General features: G+C 40.1%; 2 protein-coding genes across 5 annotated transcripts; one reads left to right on the top strand and one right to left on the bottom strand.

Moving 5' to 3' along the window:
- Window positions 1–313: 313 nt before the first annotated feature.
- ube2s (ubiquitin-conjugating enzyme E2S) lies at window positions 314–4,990 on the bottom strand. Its single transcript, XM_030395094.1, has 4 exons — window positions 4,774–4,990; window positions 3,699–3,846; window positions 2,061–2,251; window positions 314–1,973 (listed from the first exon to the last, which is right to left on the bottom strand). Exons 1-4 carry the CDS (start codon window positions 4,774–4,776, stop codon window positions 1,614–1,616), a joined length of 702 nt encoding a protein of 233 aa, XP_030250954.1. The 5' UTR covers window positions 4,777–4,990; the 3' UTR covers window positions 314–1,613.
- Window positions 4,991–7,379: 2,389 nt separating this feature from the next.
- Window positions 7,380–16,468, top strand: josd2 (Josephin domain containing 2). 4 transcript variants are annotated; one of them, XM_030394456.1, is made up of 5 exons: window positions 7,380–7,652; window positions 7,914–8,042; window positions 13,653–13,778; window positions 14,299–14,493; window positions 14,728–16,468. In XM_030394456.1, the coding sequence occupies exons 2-5, from the start codon at window positions 7,921–7,923 to the stop codon at window positions 14,837–14,839; spliced, it is 555 nt and encodes a 184-aa protein (XP_030250316.1). In that variant the 5' UTR covers window positions 7,380–7,652; window positions 7,914–7,920; the 3' UTR covers window positions 14,840–16,468. The 4 variants fall into 4 exon arrangements, with proteins under 4 accessions (XP_030250316.1, XP_030250318.1, XP_030250317.1 ...); XM_030394458.1 differs by having other exon boundaries at window positions 7,392–7,652; window positions 7,920–8,042; XM_030394457.1 differs by having other exon boundaries at window positions 7,648–7,764.
- Window positions 16,469–16,508: the final 40 nt, after the last annotated feature.

Genomic DNA, 16,508 nt, shown 5'->3' with positions numbered 1-16,508 from the left:
TACAGGTGGGTGGGCTGCTGCATGTCTGCAGCAGAGGCTGGTGGAGCCCTTCATTAGATGGTCCAATGACGCTCTACCGGGTGCACTCTCACTCACTGGTTTGCTGGGGTGGATGCAATTACCGATTTCCTCATAATGGTTATTCCATCACTGCAGAACAGGAGACCACTATAAACAAAATGAAGTGCTATTATATGCCGCTGAACAGTAAAAGGCTCACCTCAGTATCCATCCTCAGCAGCTATACTGATACACACCTACATTTATACCTCAATAAACAATTATGCATGCAAAAAAACCCAGCCATGACTCATTTTATTTCACTTCTCGTATTTCAATGTTTTATTAATTTAAATAATTTAAAATGGACACAAAATGTCCAGCCAACAGTCTGCACAATGACAGGAGTTTCAGAGGCACCTTTTCCATCCAATTTGACACAGTGCATCAGATGTGTTTCCTTGGGAAATGTAGGCCCCGCATGCATTTAGAACAGAGAGAAAACCTGCCCAGGAAACCTCCCCCAGTGCAACGGGTCGGGAGACGAGTTATATCAAACGTGGAAGGTTTCTTCCTGCAGATGTCTTCTCAGGTACCCACATGGCTGGTCGGACAGCTGGGTATGTGAGAGCACATGCTGCTTGGTAGGGGAGCACGGGTAGTTTCAACGAGTCACCCCACTGTATGCTCAATACAGAGAATAAATTATTCATTTTTTATAGTCTGGCAGCCTACCCTGTTCCCTTAAAGCCACTGATCTAGGTCTTCACACACAACCACAAGACAGCTGAATATGAACATGTCGATTATAAACAACTTTTGAAAATACTGGACAGTGAAACTATTTTAGAAAAACTTAAAAACGAGTTGAGATTCCATGAAGAACATAACAGACCTACCTCTTATACTCCACTGCTAACTCTTTCCATACCTTTACTTCATTCAGGTCACAATATGAAAAATACAATTTTAAAAGATGTTACCATTTTGCTCGACACTGACAACAGTTCTCTCCCAATAGCGAACTCACCAACATCTTGCATAATCTTTTTAGAAACTTTACCTTTATTTAGTTCGAGCTCAATTTGAAAAATTTATTTTAATTAAATAAGCATCCTGGATTAGACTTGCGGGTGAGCCTGGCTGAGCAGTACACGGTACCATCACAGCAGCATTTACCAAGAAACACTTTAAAAAGAGCTGAGACTGTAGCGGTGGAGTCTCAGTGATGGACAGACATTAGAGGCCATGTTTTGCACAGTGAAATCCATTCCCTGTATCATTCATTCACGCTAGGCTGAGGGCAAAATACAACAGATGGCATGATTTCCGCAGTGACGGTATCGTCTTTCCTTTAAAATCGGAACAGATATTTCTCATTGTGGCTTTAGGTATGGAAATAATTAACAAAACCTGTAATGCCAACAGGACAAAGTGGTGGCAAGACAGAAGGGAAAGTATGAATATCAAGTGGACAGTCTCGATAGGTGGTAGAAAGAGTCAGAAAAAAAAGGGGAAAAAACATCGTCAGCACACTTCAATATTTATATATACACACACACACTCTCGCGCTCACACACGTATGCACACACACTGAGAATTTTGCTGAGGTATTAAAGTCGCCTCAATGCACGCTTTTTATCTGCTTTCTTTTTCCCTGCTACATTATTAGAGCTACTACTGCTGTTGCTATTGCTGCTGGTGGTACTGGCTCCATTAGCTCCATTACCCAGAGCTGCTGGCACAGCAGCTGCACTGGGTCCCGCTCTCTTCGTGGGATCACCTGCGTGCTTCTTCGGCTGTGGGCCGTCATTAGGGTCCTGAGGTGCCCCAGAGGTCCCGCCCATGGCGTGGATCTCTGTGAGCAGACGAGCTCGGGACTCATATTCTGCATAGTCCTCTAACAGCAAACGGCCGGCTTCTTCGTTCAGTGCCGACTCTGGATTCGGATGGATGAGAAGACACTTGATTGTCTGTGGGTAAATGAAAAGAGACAGAAATGTAAAAACAGCGGAGGCAACACTGGCTGACACTCATCAAAGACTGACAGTCCCTCTTACAAGTAAGACGTGTCGGAGGCCGAGTTCTGCCTTCCAGTCCCTCTTCAACACGTTGACACAGATCTCTCCCTTGTGGCCCACATTGGGGTGAAAAATCTTGGTCAGGAAATACCCCTTGGGTGGAACCGCAGGGAAGTCCTTCCCGAGGACCAGACGCATTCGGAAAACGCCACCAGCAAACGGAGTTCCCTCTGTCAAAGCATAAAGAATTCATTTCAGCAACTCTGCCAAACTTGCTCCATGAAAAGAAAGAGGGTCATAGAGCGGCAACTGAGTCAACTAACAAAAACAGAAAATGTTACACCCACGTCAGCCATGGCTCAGTGCGTTCAAACTTGTGCCTTTATCAGAATCCATATAGGTTTATGAAGAAAACTGTCATATACAGTCTAATGTATATATTAACTTTAATTTACTGTATTGCAATATGAAATATGTTAATTTTAGATGCAGTTTGTTAGAGTTTGATAATAAAGTATGATACCAATACTAGTGTCTGACATAATAAATCAAAGTGATGCACAGAAGTTGGTCTGTGGAGGAGTGAATGAAATGTGGAGAAGTGTCTGGCTCTTCAAGGCCTACTTAACCATAACAAGGCCTGAAGCAATGAGCTCATTGTGACAGGATAGAATGGACATTGTTGGCTGTGTGTTTTAAGTGGGTTATGTGTCTTGCATGCAATCAGCAACATGTACAAAACCCAGGAATAGAGCTTCTATGTATTAATATGTTAATTTTCAAGGAGCCATGGAAAGAATTGTTTCTACGCATTGTTGGACGTCTTAAGGAGTTTATAATGAGTAAATGATGTAATGATGGTAGTTCCATGAAGCTGGTGGCAGAACATAACATTTAACCACCAGCCACCTAAACACAGTGGAACAGACAGATATCATAGGCAAGAGAGGTAAACAGGCAAGAGCTGTTATTACCTAAGGATAATGTTAAAAGGTTTGTCATTGAGTGAAATCTCTGTTGGCTGCTGAATAATTATCAATTATGTTATTATGTCTATTATGAATGTGTAGTGGCGGTATGACACAGGCACAACATTAAATCAGTCGTAAGTAGGAGTACAGAAGAAACAGCAATTAATCCACAGCTGGCATTATAAAAAGGCATAAGTGCATAGGATACTGTTTTCTCAAGAGTAGATGTGATATAATTAAAGAGCATGCCAACTTATCTTCATTTATCTATTTTCTTTTAAAGTTGACCTTTGAAGTGTATGGTCTACTCAAGGATCATGGGATTTTTTTTCCCCCCGAATGGTTTGCATGCCCAATCAATAAAATGTCCAAATACATGATCTGTACTGACCTTTAAGCGATTCGACTTAACCTGGATTTCAGTTGATTAATGTACAAGTGAGATGATATAACAAGCAAACTGTCTCGTGGACAGACAGAAACAGACCCTGAGGCGTGAAAGACACTGCTGTGTAGGATTCTAGAAAGCTTAAATTAATTAAAGACAGTACAGATTGTTAAGTGTCTTATCATGCAGCCACTTCTTACTTCACACACAGTGATGTGCAGATCAGTGTGAGCTTCAATATGAAATACAAACATTAGTAGCATGAGTTTTCAATTTAAAATGTCTTATCATTGGATAACGCCATATTGCTATTCTTACCAGGTCCTTCGATGGCTGTGTGCAGTTCTGTTATGTCTTCCTCACTGGGATAAATCTTGATACCCTCAGGAGGGTCCGCTGCTAAAGCTGAAACCTCTTTGTAGACCAAGCGAAGAACATGAGGAGGTAAATTCTCCACATTGGAGTTCTGTAAGAGTGGCAGAAAGATGGTTAAGCCAGCATGAGTGCAAACATGATCCTACAAACAAGGGAAGATCTCAAAGTTAGGGGTATTTTGACCATGTTGAGAAATGGTCTCATTGCAGACTGTATCTAGTAAACATTGATAACTACTTTAAAAAGGCTAAATAAAAAACGTTTGGTTGTGATTTTCATAAAGCATAATATGTACCATACTGGCAAGTGTTGTGGTCTTGTTTTCTTGCAATACGTTTGCAACTTCATTTTGAAATTTGTCTACACAAAAATGCCAATTAAGTTTTGAAATGTACTAGAATCAGCTACTATAAGCAACATTGGGGCAGTTAGCCACGGCACATCTTATTTTAATGTCTTAAAAGCTTAATTTATTAAAAATAAAATACAATGCGGGCAAACACATTGCTCAATTACTTATATAAATACAGGCATGGTAAACCAACAACATTAATTAGCCTCTTTATCTTTTCTTTTCTCAAACAAGTTTCAACTTAATTGCTTAGGTAACTGCTAAGTTTATCTAGCATCGGCACAATCATGAAAGCCAGGCAACATCACATGATCATAATGGTATTGCTGTTGTGATCGGTGATCGATCAATGGATGGGTAACTTCAGCGTTACGTTAGCACTCATTACTATTAAGGTTAGCAGTGACGTTAACTAGCCTAGCCTCAATTTGATATCGTTTATGTAAAAGCTGTTCGGTGGTTTCATAATGTGTGATACAGTTCCTACTTATGACCAGTCAATTGATTAAATAAGACTAATGTAAATAAGAGATTTTAATTGATCTCAGAGACAATAAGACACACAAAACGGATTAAAAGCTCGACCGCTGGCTACGGCTAAACATCGAATCAAGCTAGCAGCTACCGCCGTTAGCCGTTAGCAATAAGCTCGGTCATCCGACTTACCATCTTCAAAAAGAGTTCTGCTGAGGCGGTGTGTGTCCGGCTGGAGTCAGATATAAAGAGACTGTTTGGTTATGATTTGAAAAAAACTATCTTTGATCAAAACTTAGTCGGGTCTCACTGGTTACTCTTCTTTTCTTCTTTTCGTTGACACAGGAACAAAAATACGATCCTCAGTTTAACCTATTACCACAGACCAATGGGCATCTTAGTGACATGATACGTCAGAAACCGTGAGCCAATTATGGTACGGTGTTATCGGTTCGTCACAGTAGGCAGCCCAATCAGCCACACAGAATCGAAAATATGACTGATGCGAGTCAGCCATTGGTCCGTTTAAAAAACTCACATCCCCCTCTGAACAATACTGTGAAGACACAGCTGTTATAGGCAATAAAACTATTGGTAACTAGAAACTTTCAGCATATATCACGATGGTGTTCTTGTTTTAAAATGCCAAAATGTCTTAAACTCCACAGACTCTTGTTGAACGTCATATACCATAAAAACACAGGCTTCTTAAAGCAGTACCATATATTTGTTTTAAAAAATGTTTATATACATTTAGTAAGAACTGGCCTCTTTCACAACCTATTCTCAAATCAAGTTTAGTTTTGCTTAGTTTACTTCAGTTTATTACATTTTAGTTTAGATGGCATTACAAGAATGAGTTCATATAATCATCAAACACAACAAAAAAGTATACATGTCTTGAGACTTATTTCAATTGTAGACTGTGTATATAGCCCAGTTAAAAACAACACATCTCTGTTTAAAGGTGCGCTATGTAGTTTTGGGGAATACATTTTAAATCATCATCGATATTCATTGACTTTCTTAAACTTTAACTAGATGAACAAACTTGCTTCATTACAAACACAACTTTCTAGCTTCAAACAGTGCTCTGGGGACCTTATTTCTCTCTGAGAACAGCTTGTTTATTCAGTTATGGAAAAAATATATCTGAGTTTATATTACTAGCTCATTGATATCTAAAATAATAAATTCTGTGTTTCTTCTCCAAAACTACAAAGTGCTCCTTTAATTCTCTGCTTTGTTCTCACAGCAGCAGGAATACACTAGATTTTTAAAGAATTTCCAGATTTGATTAAACATGACTTTAGATACTAACTTATACAACACACAAGGAAGGTAATTAACCAAAGTGAGCTAAACAATACTCACAGTAAAGAGTACTTCTATACAAATAAGTAAAAAAAAAAAAACAATCTACCAGTCTATTCTATTTCTTACCTTTTTAACTATATTATTTATTTTTTACTATTGTTATTGTCTTTTTTGTAATATTCTGTCCCTTGGCTGCTGTCGCAAACAAATTTCCCCGTTCGTGGGACAATAAAGGAATACTGATTCTGATTCTGATTCTGAAACTCAGAAACTTTATAAGATGAGTGAGGTTTCCATGATAGTCAGGTGGAAAAAAGTACTTAATTTTTAAAGAATATAATACTGCAGTGTACTAATATGTCCATGACCCCGAAATTGTGAAGCGGCTAAAAACAACACTCCCCCAACCACAGTCTGCTCACCCCGCCAAAAGATACAGAAGTATCTGCTGCCATACCACCAGAATACAGGGCAGGTTCTTTCCTCAGGCAGTGAGACTCTTGAACTCTTCCTCAACACATCACCTTCAAAAATATGTTTTTCTTGTGTATGACAAAGACACTACAGCTTACCCATTTGAGTCACATTTAGTCTTGTATCACAGCTATAGGTGCCATTATGCAATTCTCCTCCTTGGTCATATCTGTGAGCAAAAGGTAAATAGTGTATAGTGTATAGTCTTATTTTTTTTAATAATCATGATTATTGTTAATTTTTCACTTTATCTTTACATCATTCTCTTCATCCTTACCTTGTCTTATCTTACATTTTGTTGAACAACCCTGTGTTGTTAAATGACAATTAAATGAACCTTTGTGTAAACATATAAATTATACATGATAAATTGTACACAGGTATGAATAAAAAATATACATATTGTGATGGATAAACATCTAATAACCAGTTAATGAAATAAATATAGTTCCTGTGATATGAGTCGGTACAGGAAGTAATAAAATATATATACTGAAATGTAAACAGGTTGTAAACATAAGTCTATGTATCCAGGTAAGCAGGTGGAGCCAGAGTATTATAATATGTTTGTACTAGGGGTAGACTGATGATTGGCCCTGGACAATTATCGGGGCCGATATTCAGCATATTTATGATAAACAGTATAAGATCAATGAGTATTGGGTCCAAATATCAGTTATTTGTCTCTTCGATTTCAAATAATCAGTACTGGCCCTGAAAAAGCCGTATCGGTCGACCAATCGTTTGTACTATACCATTAAGTATTGTAGGCCTATAAGTGTTGTTTGTATCAAAAATGTGAAATGTAAGGTAAATGTCCCTCTGAAATGTAGAGGTGTAGAAGTATAAACCAGCAAAGCATTATACAAAATGTGCAAAATGTACTTAGTTGCATTCCAGCACTGATGATTGTTGCAGCAAATCTTATCATCCATATTGTCTAATAGAAAAACCTAGAAATCACCACCTCCACCATTATAAGCGCCAATAAGCAGGCTGAACACTAGAGGGCGCTGCAACATAACGTCCACAGTGGACGTGAGACCCGACAGCCTGGTGAAATAAGGACGTTTGTGTGTGTATCGAGGGGAGATACGTTCATTTATTGCATTTTAATTTGGACACATCAGAAAGATTCACAGCCGATTTTTATTGTGCTGCTGCCAATACCGTAAATGGGCGTGTCATCCACACAACAAAAACAACGGATCTGCTTCCGGTTTCTGGATGTAGCTGTCATACTCCAGCATCTGTTTAACTGGGAATCGCTTCATCAGCAGGTCAGTAGCTTCATTTAGCTATTGTTTTTTTTAGTAGTAGTGCACTTTGCTTTGTTTTGCTACCAAACTAGAGCGCAATCACCAAAGCTGCCACACTTTAGCATCCGTTACGGTAAGCTAACGACTTTTAAGTTATGGTTAGCCCTGAATGGACTGCAAACTGTGCTAGCTAACACACACACAAACTCATGTGCTAAATGCTAGGCTAGCTAATGTTTACTTTGTTAACGGTGCTTCTTCCTTGTCTCTATGTGTGGTAAGCATTAGTATGAGCGAAGGAGACGTGTTTCATGAGAAGCAACGATTGGAGCTGTGCGCGATTCATGCACTCAACAACGTGCTCCAGGAGCGGGTGTTCACCAAGGAGACAGCCGATGACATCTGCAAACGGTAGGGTAACATTTTGGTCATGTGTCGGTGAGAAAAAAACACGTTTAACTGCCTTGAATTGACAGATGGGTTAATTAACGAGGAGCATGAGTCAACAGCAGGGCTCAAAAACATGATATTGGCCCCTAGCCCTATTCATGACCTCAGCATTGCGTGCATTAATCCATAATATAGTTACACAATGTTCCCCATCAATATGTTATTTGTTACCTGTCAGGCAGCAGCTGGTTGTATCTTCAGTTATTTTTTTATAACCCCACAGATGTCAGCTCAGGCTGATATAACGTTTCCCAGAGGTGAAGCCAACATTAAAATCCAATATCTGCACCCACTGTGCTGGACACTGTCACAGCCGGCCATAGTTAAGGCAGCAGAGAGGAGTGGTACAGTCTTGGATTGGCCCCCGGTGTAACACTTTACGATGCCAGGCAGACTGCTAGACATCTGTGGGTTCATGGAAAATACCTTTGAACATCTACCCTGCTGCTTGATAACAGGTGAAAAAGAAATACAGTGTGATTTTCAAGAAAGGTTTGCCTAGGGAACACGTTGTAACTGAATTATAAAGCAGCGTATGGATGTTCAGGTTGTTTTCCACACCCTGACCTAGTTTCACATGCTGTTAAACAGTGTGTGGGATGAAAAACTCTTCCAGAGACTAGTGTTGAAACCAGGAATGTTATTGCCTCTGCCAGTAAAGTCATTTTCACATAGCAAAAGTCATTTGATTTAGCGTGGCTATTGTTCAAGGCGCCATTTACTAACCGAATAGACCATGAGATGAGGTAAGTCATGATCTGGGTGGCTCATGACCTTGGCTAAAGAATTGCATGCTGGAGACCCTGTAACTTCACTGCCTCACGGAAACTATGTCCTGGTTGTTAGAAATAAATATGCTTTATTCAAATGGAGAGCAATATCCGCAGTTGTATCTCAGTTAAAGAGTAACTCGTCCAATGTTACACATTAAAGTGTGTTTACAGGTCTTGGGAAGGACTAACTACATATGTGATATAAAGTGGTATAAAGTCTTTAGTGGCTCCAAAGGGAGATGCATTTAATCACTCAGTGGCCCAGTTGCATTGGGGGTAATATAAGCACCATTCTTCTTCCTTCTCGCACCTACATTACCCATGATGCAACTTAGCTACTCTAACACCTGAATGTGTACATTTGGTGGAGTTACCCTTTAAACCACCATGGACAGTCCAGAATGTGGAGACACTCATACAGAAAAAGGGATAAACAAAACCTCTGAGCGATCCTGGTTAGTGTTGTCACAAGACTGGACATGAAACACTGATTCTTGAGGTTTTTTTATTTTTGCTAAAAGATAAATACAAGATACAACTTTTCTTGGCTAGTAGCAAAGAACAGCAGAGTATGGAAGCAAATTTGTACCATAATTCAAATTAAAATGCATTTACAGAAATGCTTTTTCATTTTAAGAATGTAGCTGCATTTTTTGACTCATAAATAAAATTAGTAATAAATCATCCAAATTGCATTTTCATTTTCTTCTTCAAGACTGCTCATTTTGTAACTTAATTCAAATGATACAGAAAAGGACATTTAAGATTTAATATTCAAAAGATGGCCAAGCAAATAGGTACCAAAATTCAATTTGAAATGTCAAATTTGAAAATTAAAATGCATTAGCAGAAATGCTTTTTCATTTCAAAGTCAGAGCTGCATTTTTTGACTCATAAATAAAATAAGTAATAAATCATCCAAATTGCATTTTCATTTTCTTCTTCAAGACTGCTTATTATGTAACTTAATTCAAATGATAAGGAAAAGGACATTTAAGATATCATTTTCAAAAGATGACCCAGCAAATAGGTTCCAAAATTCAATTTGAAATGTCAAATTTGAAAATTAAAATGCATTAGCCGAAATGCTTTCTCATTTCAAAGTCAGAGCTGCATTTTTAAATAAATAAAATTAGTAATAAATCATCCAGATTGCATTTTCATTTTCTTCTTCAAAACTGCTCATTTTGTTACACAAAGACAAAGAAAACTGCCTTTTCGTTTTGAAGCCCTCCCCCCGCAAAAAAAGGTCCAAAATTCAATTTGAATTCGCAATCCCAAGCGGCGCAGGAGAGTGACGTCAGCGGCCGCTCTTCTTCAGTGTTGCCAACATGGCGACTGTCTCGCTAGACTTAGCGACTTTTCAGTCCCTCTAAGCGACGTTATTTCGAAAAAGCGACCAGCGACAAATTTAGCGACTTATTCAGATCATCGGGGGAAAGGCGAGAAATAGATTATATTGTAATTCACATGCTGCTTAGAGTCATCGCAGTCCACGGCTCCTCTGCAGCAGCGCCGGGGTCTCTCCTGTCCCCTCCCACGCGGCTGCGCAGGCGACAGGCCGGTGTGTGGGGGCTGGCTGGGGCAGGCAGGAGCGTGGATCTGATGTCGGATAGCTGCCGTTTACTCTGTTTTGATCTGTTAATGTTAGGTGTCTTTAGCAAAGGTGAGACCCAGAAGCGGACAGGAGGCTGTAGCTGGATGCATGGAGTGTTTATTGTAACACGGACAAAGTCAGAGTAGGAGGAGGTGTGCACGGGGAAGCCACTCTCCGGGGCGCCGGAAAGCTGGCAGTCCTGTCGGCACGAGGAGCGCCGGGCGGGTGGAGCTGGAGCGGATTGAGTGGATTGAGCAGTGCTGCTCAGTTTGTCTTTGAAAAAGAAAAAAAAAAGCAGAGGAGAAGACAATAGGCTACCTATGTATTTTTGATTCAATATAAACTACATGAAGTTGATTGTGTATCCATCTCTTATAGCCATAGACGGATTATCATGACCACGGGCCTACACACGCAAACTGTGCGCACGCAAATGCTGTTACATTATTACATTGAATGTAATAATGTCCGCAAACGTAATAAACCTCAAACACCTACTAATACTGACCGTGCGTGCAAAATCCAGCTGCTGACCCTCCGCTCCGCTGTCACACAACGGATTCCCCGTCCGCGCTCCCTCTCTCTCTTATAATTGTTTGCCCGAATAATAATTTCCATGAAGAAAACATCGCCTGACATTTAAATTTAAATTCCCATTGACAATACAAATCTCAAAAAATCTGGATGTATTGCTCATTTGTAAACACAACACTTATCAGTCTATAGGCAAGAATCTAAAGGTTTATTAATTCAATTCATTTCAAATTCGCTTTATTGGCATGAATGCCACAACAACAATATTGCTCCAAGCACCAAGAACCACGAAAAGAATACCTAGCACAGTACCATTATACTTGCTGTGTGTGTGTTTATGTGAAATAATAATAATAATAATAATAATAATAATAATAACTTTGAACATTATCACAATTAAGTTATCAATCTGCGATGTAAAGAAAATGCAAACATTACAGACTTCTAACCATTTTCTAAAAGTGTCTGTATTTTAATTGAGAATAGTTTTTTATATAAATTACAGAAAAGGAAAAAAAAATGTGATTTGTTTTACCTATTTCAGCCATAAGCGGTCATATTGACCGCACATCATTTCGCGGGATTTCATTCATTGTCTCTCTTGTCTCTAACTTTGTTAGCGGTCTCCAGCTGTGCGACTGTAACAAAACTTCATATGAAGAAGGACTAACACTAATAGCCTAATTGATTCTTATTTCTTCCACTTACAGAAGTGTTTACGACTCGAAACAATGTTATTATATATGACGTTTCTAAACCAAATGTCGCGGCTTCAAATGCATCAAATTCCCACATCCAGTTACGCAGGCAGCTGTCCAGGGTGCTGAACCAGGTGACAGACAAAGGCTCCACTCTGCGTTCTGATGTTTGCTGGGCAGATCTGTCCCCCTTGGTTTCTCATCCACTCTGTTGTGGGAGATCTCCCACAGAGCAAAAGAAATACACAATTTTTCTCTCTCGGCTGAACTCTGGCTTGAGCCTACTTCACCCAGGCGCGAGCCTGCAGCCCCCGCTCCTGCTGACAACAGACCGGGGAAGAAAACAGACATTTCTTTGCTCAGAACCCATATCAGGCTGTGTCTGAATATGTCCGAAGATCGGTATAACGCATTGGAGCAATTTTCATACAATTTCGGATATTTAGCATGATAAAATAATTTCAGTTCAACATAGCCATTTGTCCAGCTGAAGCATAATGAGCGTTATGTCATTAATATGAAGTAGGCTTGTTTTGCGGTTAATCAGCCACATGATCCGTTTGAACCCACAAAGCAAAAAGGGATAAATGCGCAGCCTCCGTTTCCTTTCTGATTGTGTCCGTTCGGAGTGGGGGTGGGGTCGGAATGGAGGGTTTCCCCAATAGACTTTTCGGAATAGCGGGGTCTTCGAAAAAAAAGGGAAACCCCGCCATTACGATGAATTGAAGTCTATGTTCGGAACAGCGGGGTTTCGGAAAGGCGGGGCTCCAGACTATAAAGCGGCCGGTGATTTTGTGACCCGCTGCAGGTGCGTGGGTGTGGGGGAGAGAGAGACATTAGCTTATAGCACTTTGTAGAAGAAGCTTTATGAAGTTCACTCCATTGACTTGTATTAGTTCACGGGGCTGAGCTGCCACATCCATTATGGCGGCGATGTCGACAAAAGGTCTAGCGCTCAATGGCTGTGTCCAAATTCAGGGGCAGCACAAGCACACCGCCGCCCCCTAACGTAGATGCGTAGCACGGTCGGTCAGAAGAAGAAGAGAGGCCGCTGACGTCACTCTCCTGCGCCGCTTGGGATTGCGAATTCAAATTGAATTTTGGACCTTTTTTTGCGGGGGGAGGGCTTCAAAACGAAAAAGCAGTTTTCTTTGTCTTTGTGTAACAAAATGAGCAGTTTTGAAGAAGAAAATGAAAATGCAATTTGGATGATTTATTACTAATTTTATTTATGAGTCAAAAATGCAGTTCTGACTTTGAAATGAGAAAGCATTTCGGCTAATGCATTTTAATTTTCAAATTTGACATTTCAAATTGAATTTTGGTACCTATTTGCTGGGTCATCTTTTGAAAATTATATCTTAAATGTCCTTTTCCTTATCATTTGAATTAAGTTACATAATAAGCAGTCTTGAAGAAGAAAATGAAAATGCAATTTTGATGATTTATTACTTATATTATTTATGAGTCAAAAAAATGCAGCTCTGACTTTGAAATGAAAAAGCATTTATGCTAATGCATTTTAATTTTCAAATTTGACATTTCAAATTGAATTTTGGTACCTATTTGCTTGGCCATCTTTTGAATATTAAATCTTAAATGTCCTTTTCTGTATCATTTGAATTAAGTTACAAAATGAGCAGTCTTGAAGAAGAAAATGAAAATGCAATTTGGATGATTTATTACTAATTTTATTTATGAGTCAAAAAATGCAGCTACATTCTTAAAATGAAAAAGCATTTCTGTAAATGCATTTTAATTTGAATTATGGTACAAATTTGCTTCCATAGCAGAGAGACTGTAGTGAACACTAAATATCACACACCCAGGTCCGCTGCAGAGCCTCGGCACTTGGGACGCGCCAAAATGAGCTAAACGGCGCCCGTCACACTTTCTTTCTAAATAGTATTGATAAATATGAGGTGGACTTTCCCTTTTTAAAACATGCTCTACGGCTTCTTCTCTGCAGACTGGCTCCACAGTGTGTGGTGAATCCTCATCGCTCAGTGTTAGGCACAGGAAATTATGATGTCAACGTCATCATGGCGGCACTACAGAGCAGGGAGCTGGCTGCGGTGTGGTGGGACAAGCGCAGGTGAGAGAGACGCTCTGCATCTTCAAGCCTTACTGCACTTACATGTTTAGCTGAAATATGGAGTGTGTCATTTTGTGGTCAAATCCATCCAACAATGCAAATAACTTAGCATTTCTGGGCATGTCCTCTCAGTTGGAGGTGCATTTCTCATATTTTATCTTTTGGCAAAAGATAAAGAAGTTTGTTTGTAGTTTGATGTCCATATATGATATTATATCTGATGTCTAAATACTCGGCCATCATGTAGTGCAAACTCAAGGCATGTTGCAAAATAATAAAAGGGGCCCTATGTAACAATTTGTATTAATTTACATGTATTAATCACTTCTGTATTGGCCTTATGTGGATTGTGGATTGTAGCTTGACATGATGTTTCCCATCTCTCGTTTGTCTTTGCAAGCCTGTGGGCGATTTGTTTAAGTAATTTTGTTTAATGCTGCTGGACTGTGGATTTAGTTTCGTCTCAGTGCCTCTCTCTGCTCGACTAACTAATATCCATATCTGGCTATCTCTCGTGCAGGACGGTTCAGAGCCTCTGCATGTCAAAGGTCCAGGGTTTTATTCTCAATGTCCCATCGCGAGTGTCTCTGGGGATCGTTTCCCTCCCCCTCCGACGGCGGCACTGGCTCGCGGTTCGGCAAGTCAATGGACAGTACTACAACCTCGACTCCAAACTGAAGAGTCCTGTCTGTATCGGGGGAGAAGCAGAACTACGGTAAGAATTGGCATTTAACATCCAGCCAGACATGCAGTCTGCGTGTGTGGATCCGCTCTGAATTACATCAAAACTTGGCCATTGTCTGCTGCTTGAACTGTGTGAGTCATCCCATATGAGCGATCACATGGGGCTTACCTCACTGTTTGTTTGTGTTAGAACGCGGCACTCTACTAATCTGAGTCCAGAGTTTATCCAACCCTTTCTCTTCTGTCGCCCCTGTGTCTCTTTCAGCACATTTCTCAGCGAACAGCTTTCTCAGGACGTGGCAGAGATGCTCCTGGTCGTGCGGCGGGAGGTGGAAGAGGACGGCTCATGGTTGAACCCTGAGAACCCCAAGAAGTGATGCCTTGGGACAGGACGTACCTTCACATAGCATGGAAAAAAAAAAAAAACTTCTCTTGGAAAATGACAGACATTCTTTTTGATAAACAAACACCTCATTACAGAAAACTCTTCAGGGAATGCACTAAAATACGTTTAATATCTACACACAGAGGAAATTCCAAAGAGAAGCAGAGACGGGCGTTGTACACCTGAGACAAACTGTTTTGATTGTAAAAGCTGTTGCTCCGATATGACCCATGTATCTGCGTTGTCCTGCTCTGGTACCTTTGTTGTAACACTGGGAAGGTGCATCCATGCTAACAAAGTTGAGGGCAAATGGGATGATACTGGAGTTGTGACATATGACTGAACTTTCACTGTTTTGTGGTAGGAAAATTGCAGTGTTTGTGCATGAAAAAAAACATCCACAGTAATAAGGATAACTGGACTACTTTGTTTACTAAAACAATACGAAAACGGTTTAGCTGAATTTGCCATGTGAGATATCATCCATCAAGTTGCCATCATTAGAGCAGTGTATACTGTAAGTAGAATATGGTCGTGTCAAAAAATCCATCAGTTATCGAGCAGCAGCTGAGCGCACCATCTCCTCCCAAGACCTTTTGTTGTAAACCTTCTATGCACTGCGGAGTTAGACGTGTTAGCACTGTTTGTCTTTGTGTGTGTTCATACAGGCACAGGTACTGTGAAGTCATCACCCGGTGAGGCATTGAAGGACCGCCAGTGTCTTTTCACATTTGCGTCTATTTACTACGAAGTGTGCCACATGTTGTGTGTGTTTTTGTTCTCCTCCATGCAGCCAGTTTAAAACTTGCAGAGTGAACGTTGTGAACCTCCGGTTTGTTTTTGCCAGTGAAGTTATTGACGTGTGATAATGCAGCTGAATCCACACGGTAACGATGCCTTGACAAGACAAAGAAGTCCAGAGGTTTTTATCGAAGTCAAGGAACCAGCTGTAATGAAGTCTATAACACACTTCACAGAGTAGGTTAACGACCAGTAATTGAAGGGGCTGATAAATACTTGACCAGACGGGGTTGGTCTGATCTAATATCGCTGATGAGACTGCCATTACACTGCGAACAGGAGCCTTTCCCAAATGAAATCAAGGGAGGAACAACATGTCAAGAGAGGAAATCCATCGTTAACCTGCTCTCTGAAGTGTGTTCTTTACTTTTCCAGAGGCGTTTCTTCATCAGAAGTTACACAACGTGGATATGTTGGGTTTTAGTGTGTTTCTCCACGCATATCCCGTAGACTTCAGTACAGCTGACCGCACAGTCGGTTCCAAAACAAACTCTTCCTGCTTTGGAACCGACCCTTCCTTGATGGAATATTGGAAGATCGTTTTATTTTTAAATTCCAAAAGGAAAGTTTGCAGGAATATAAACACTACTTTTGATTAGTTGTAAATGAGTCAAACGTGCAAAGACACTGGTGCAGTGACTGTATGTAACCGCTCATGTTTGTATTTTGTCTCTCCTATTCATCTATGCATTATCCAAACGAATAGGAAGACTGTCTCTGGTACACACTAGTGACTAAGTTACACTTAAAGCTGAGCTCAGAGGTTCATAATATTGAAGCTTATTTATATTAAAGTTTGACCTCCTGTTTTAAGTATGAATCTGCTGTAAAGCATGCTGTGTGTGTCTCTTACTGACTTG

Source organism: Sparus aurata, chromosome 17 (genome assembly GCF_900880675.1).
Source record: "Sparus aurata chromosome 17, fSpaAur1.1, whole genome shotgun sequence".
Lineage (NCBI taxonomy): Eukaryota > Metazoa > Chordata > Actinopteri > Spariformes > Sparidae > Sparus > Sparus aurata.
This window is presented reverse-complemented; position numbering and strand designations above follow the sequence as displayed.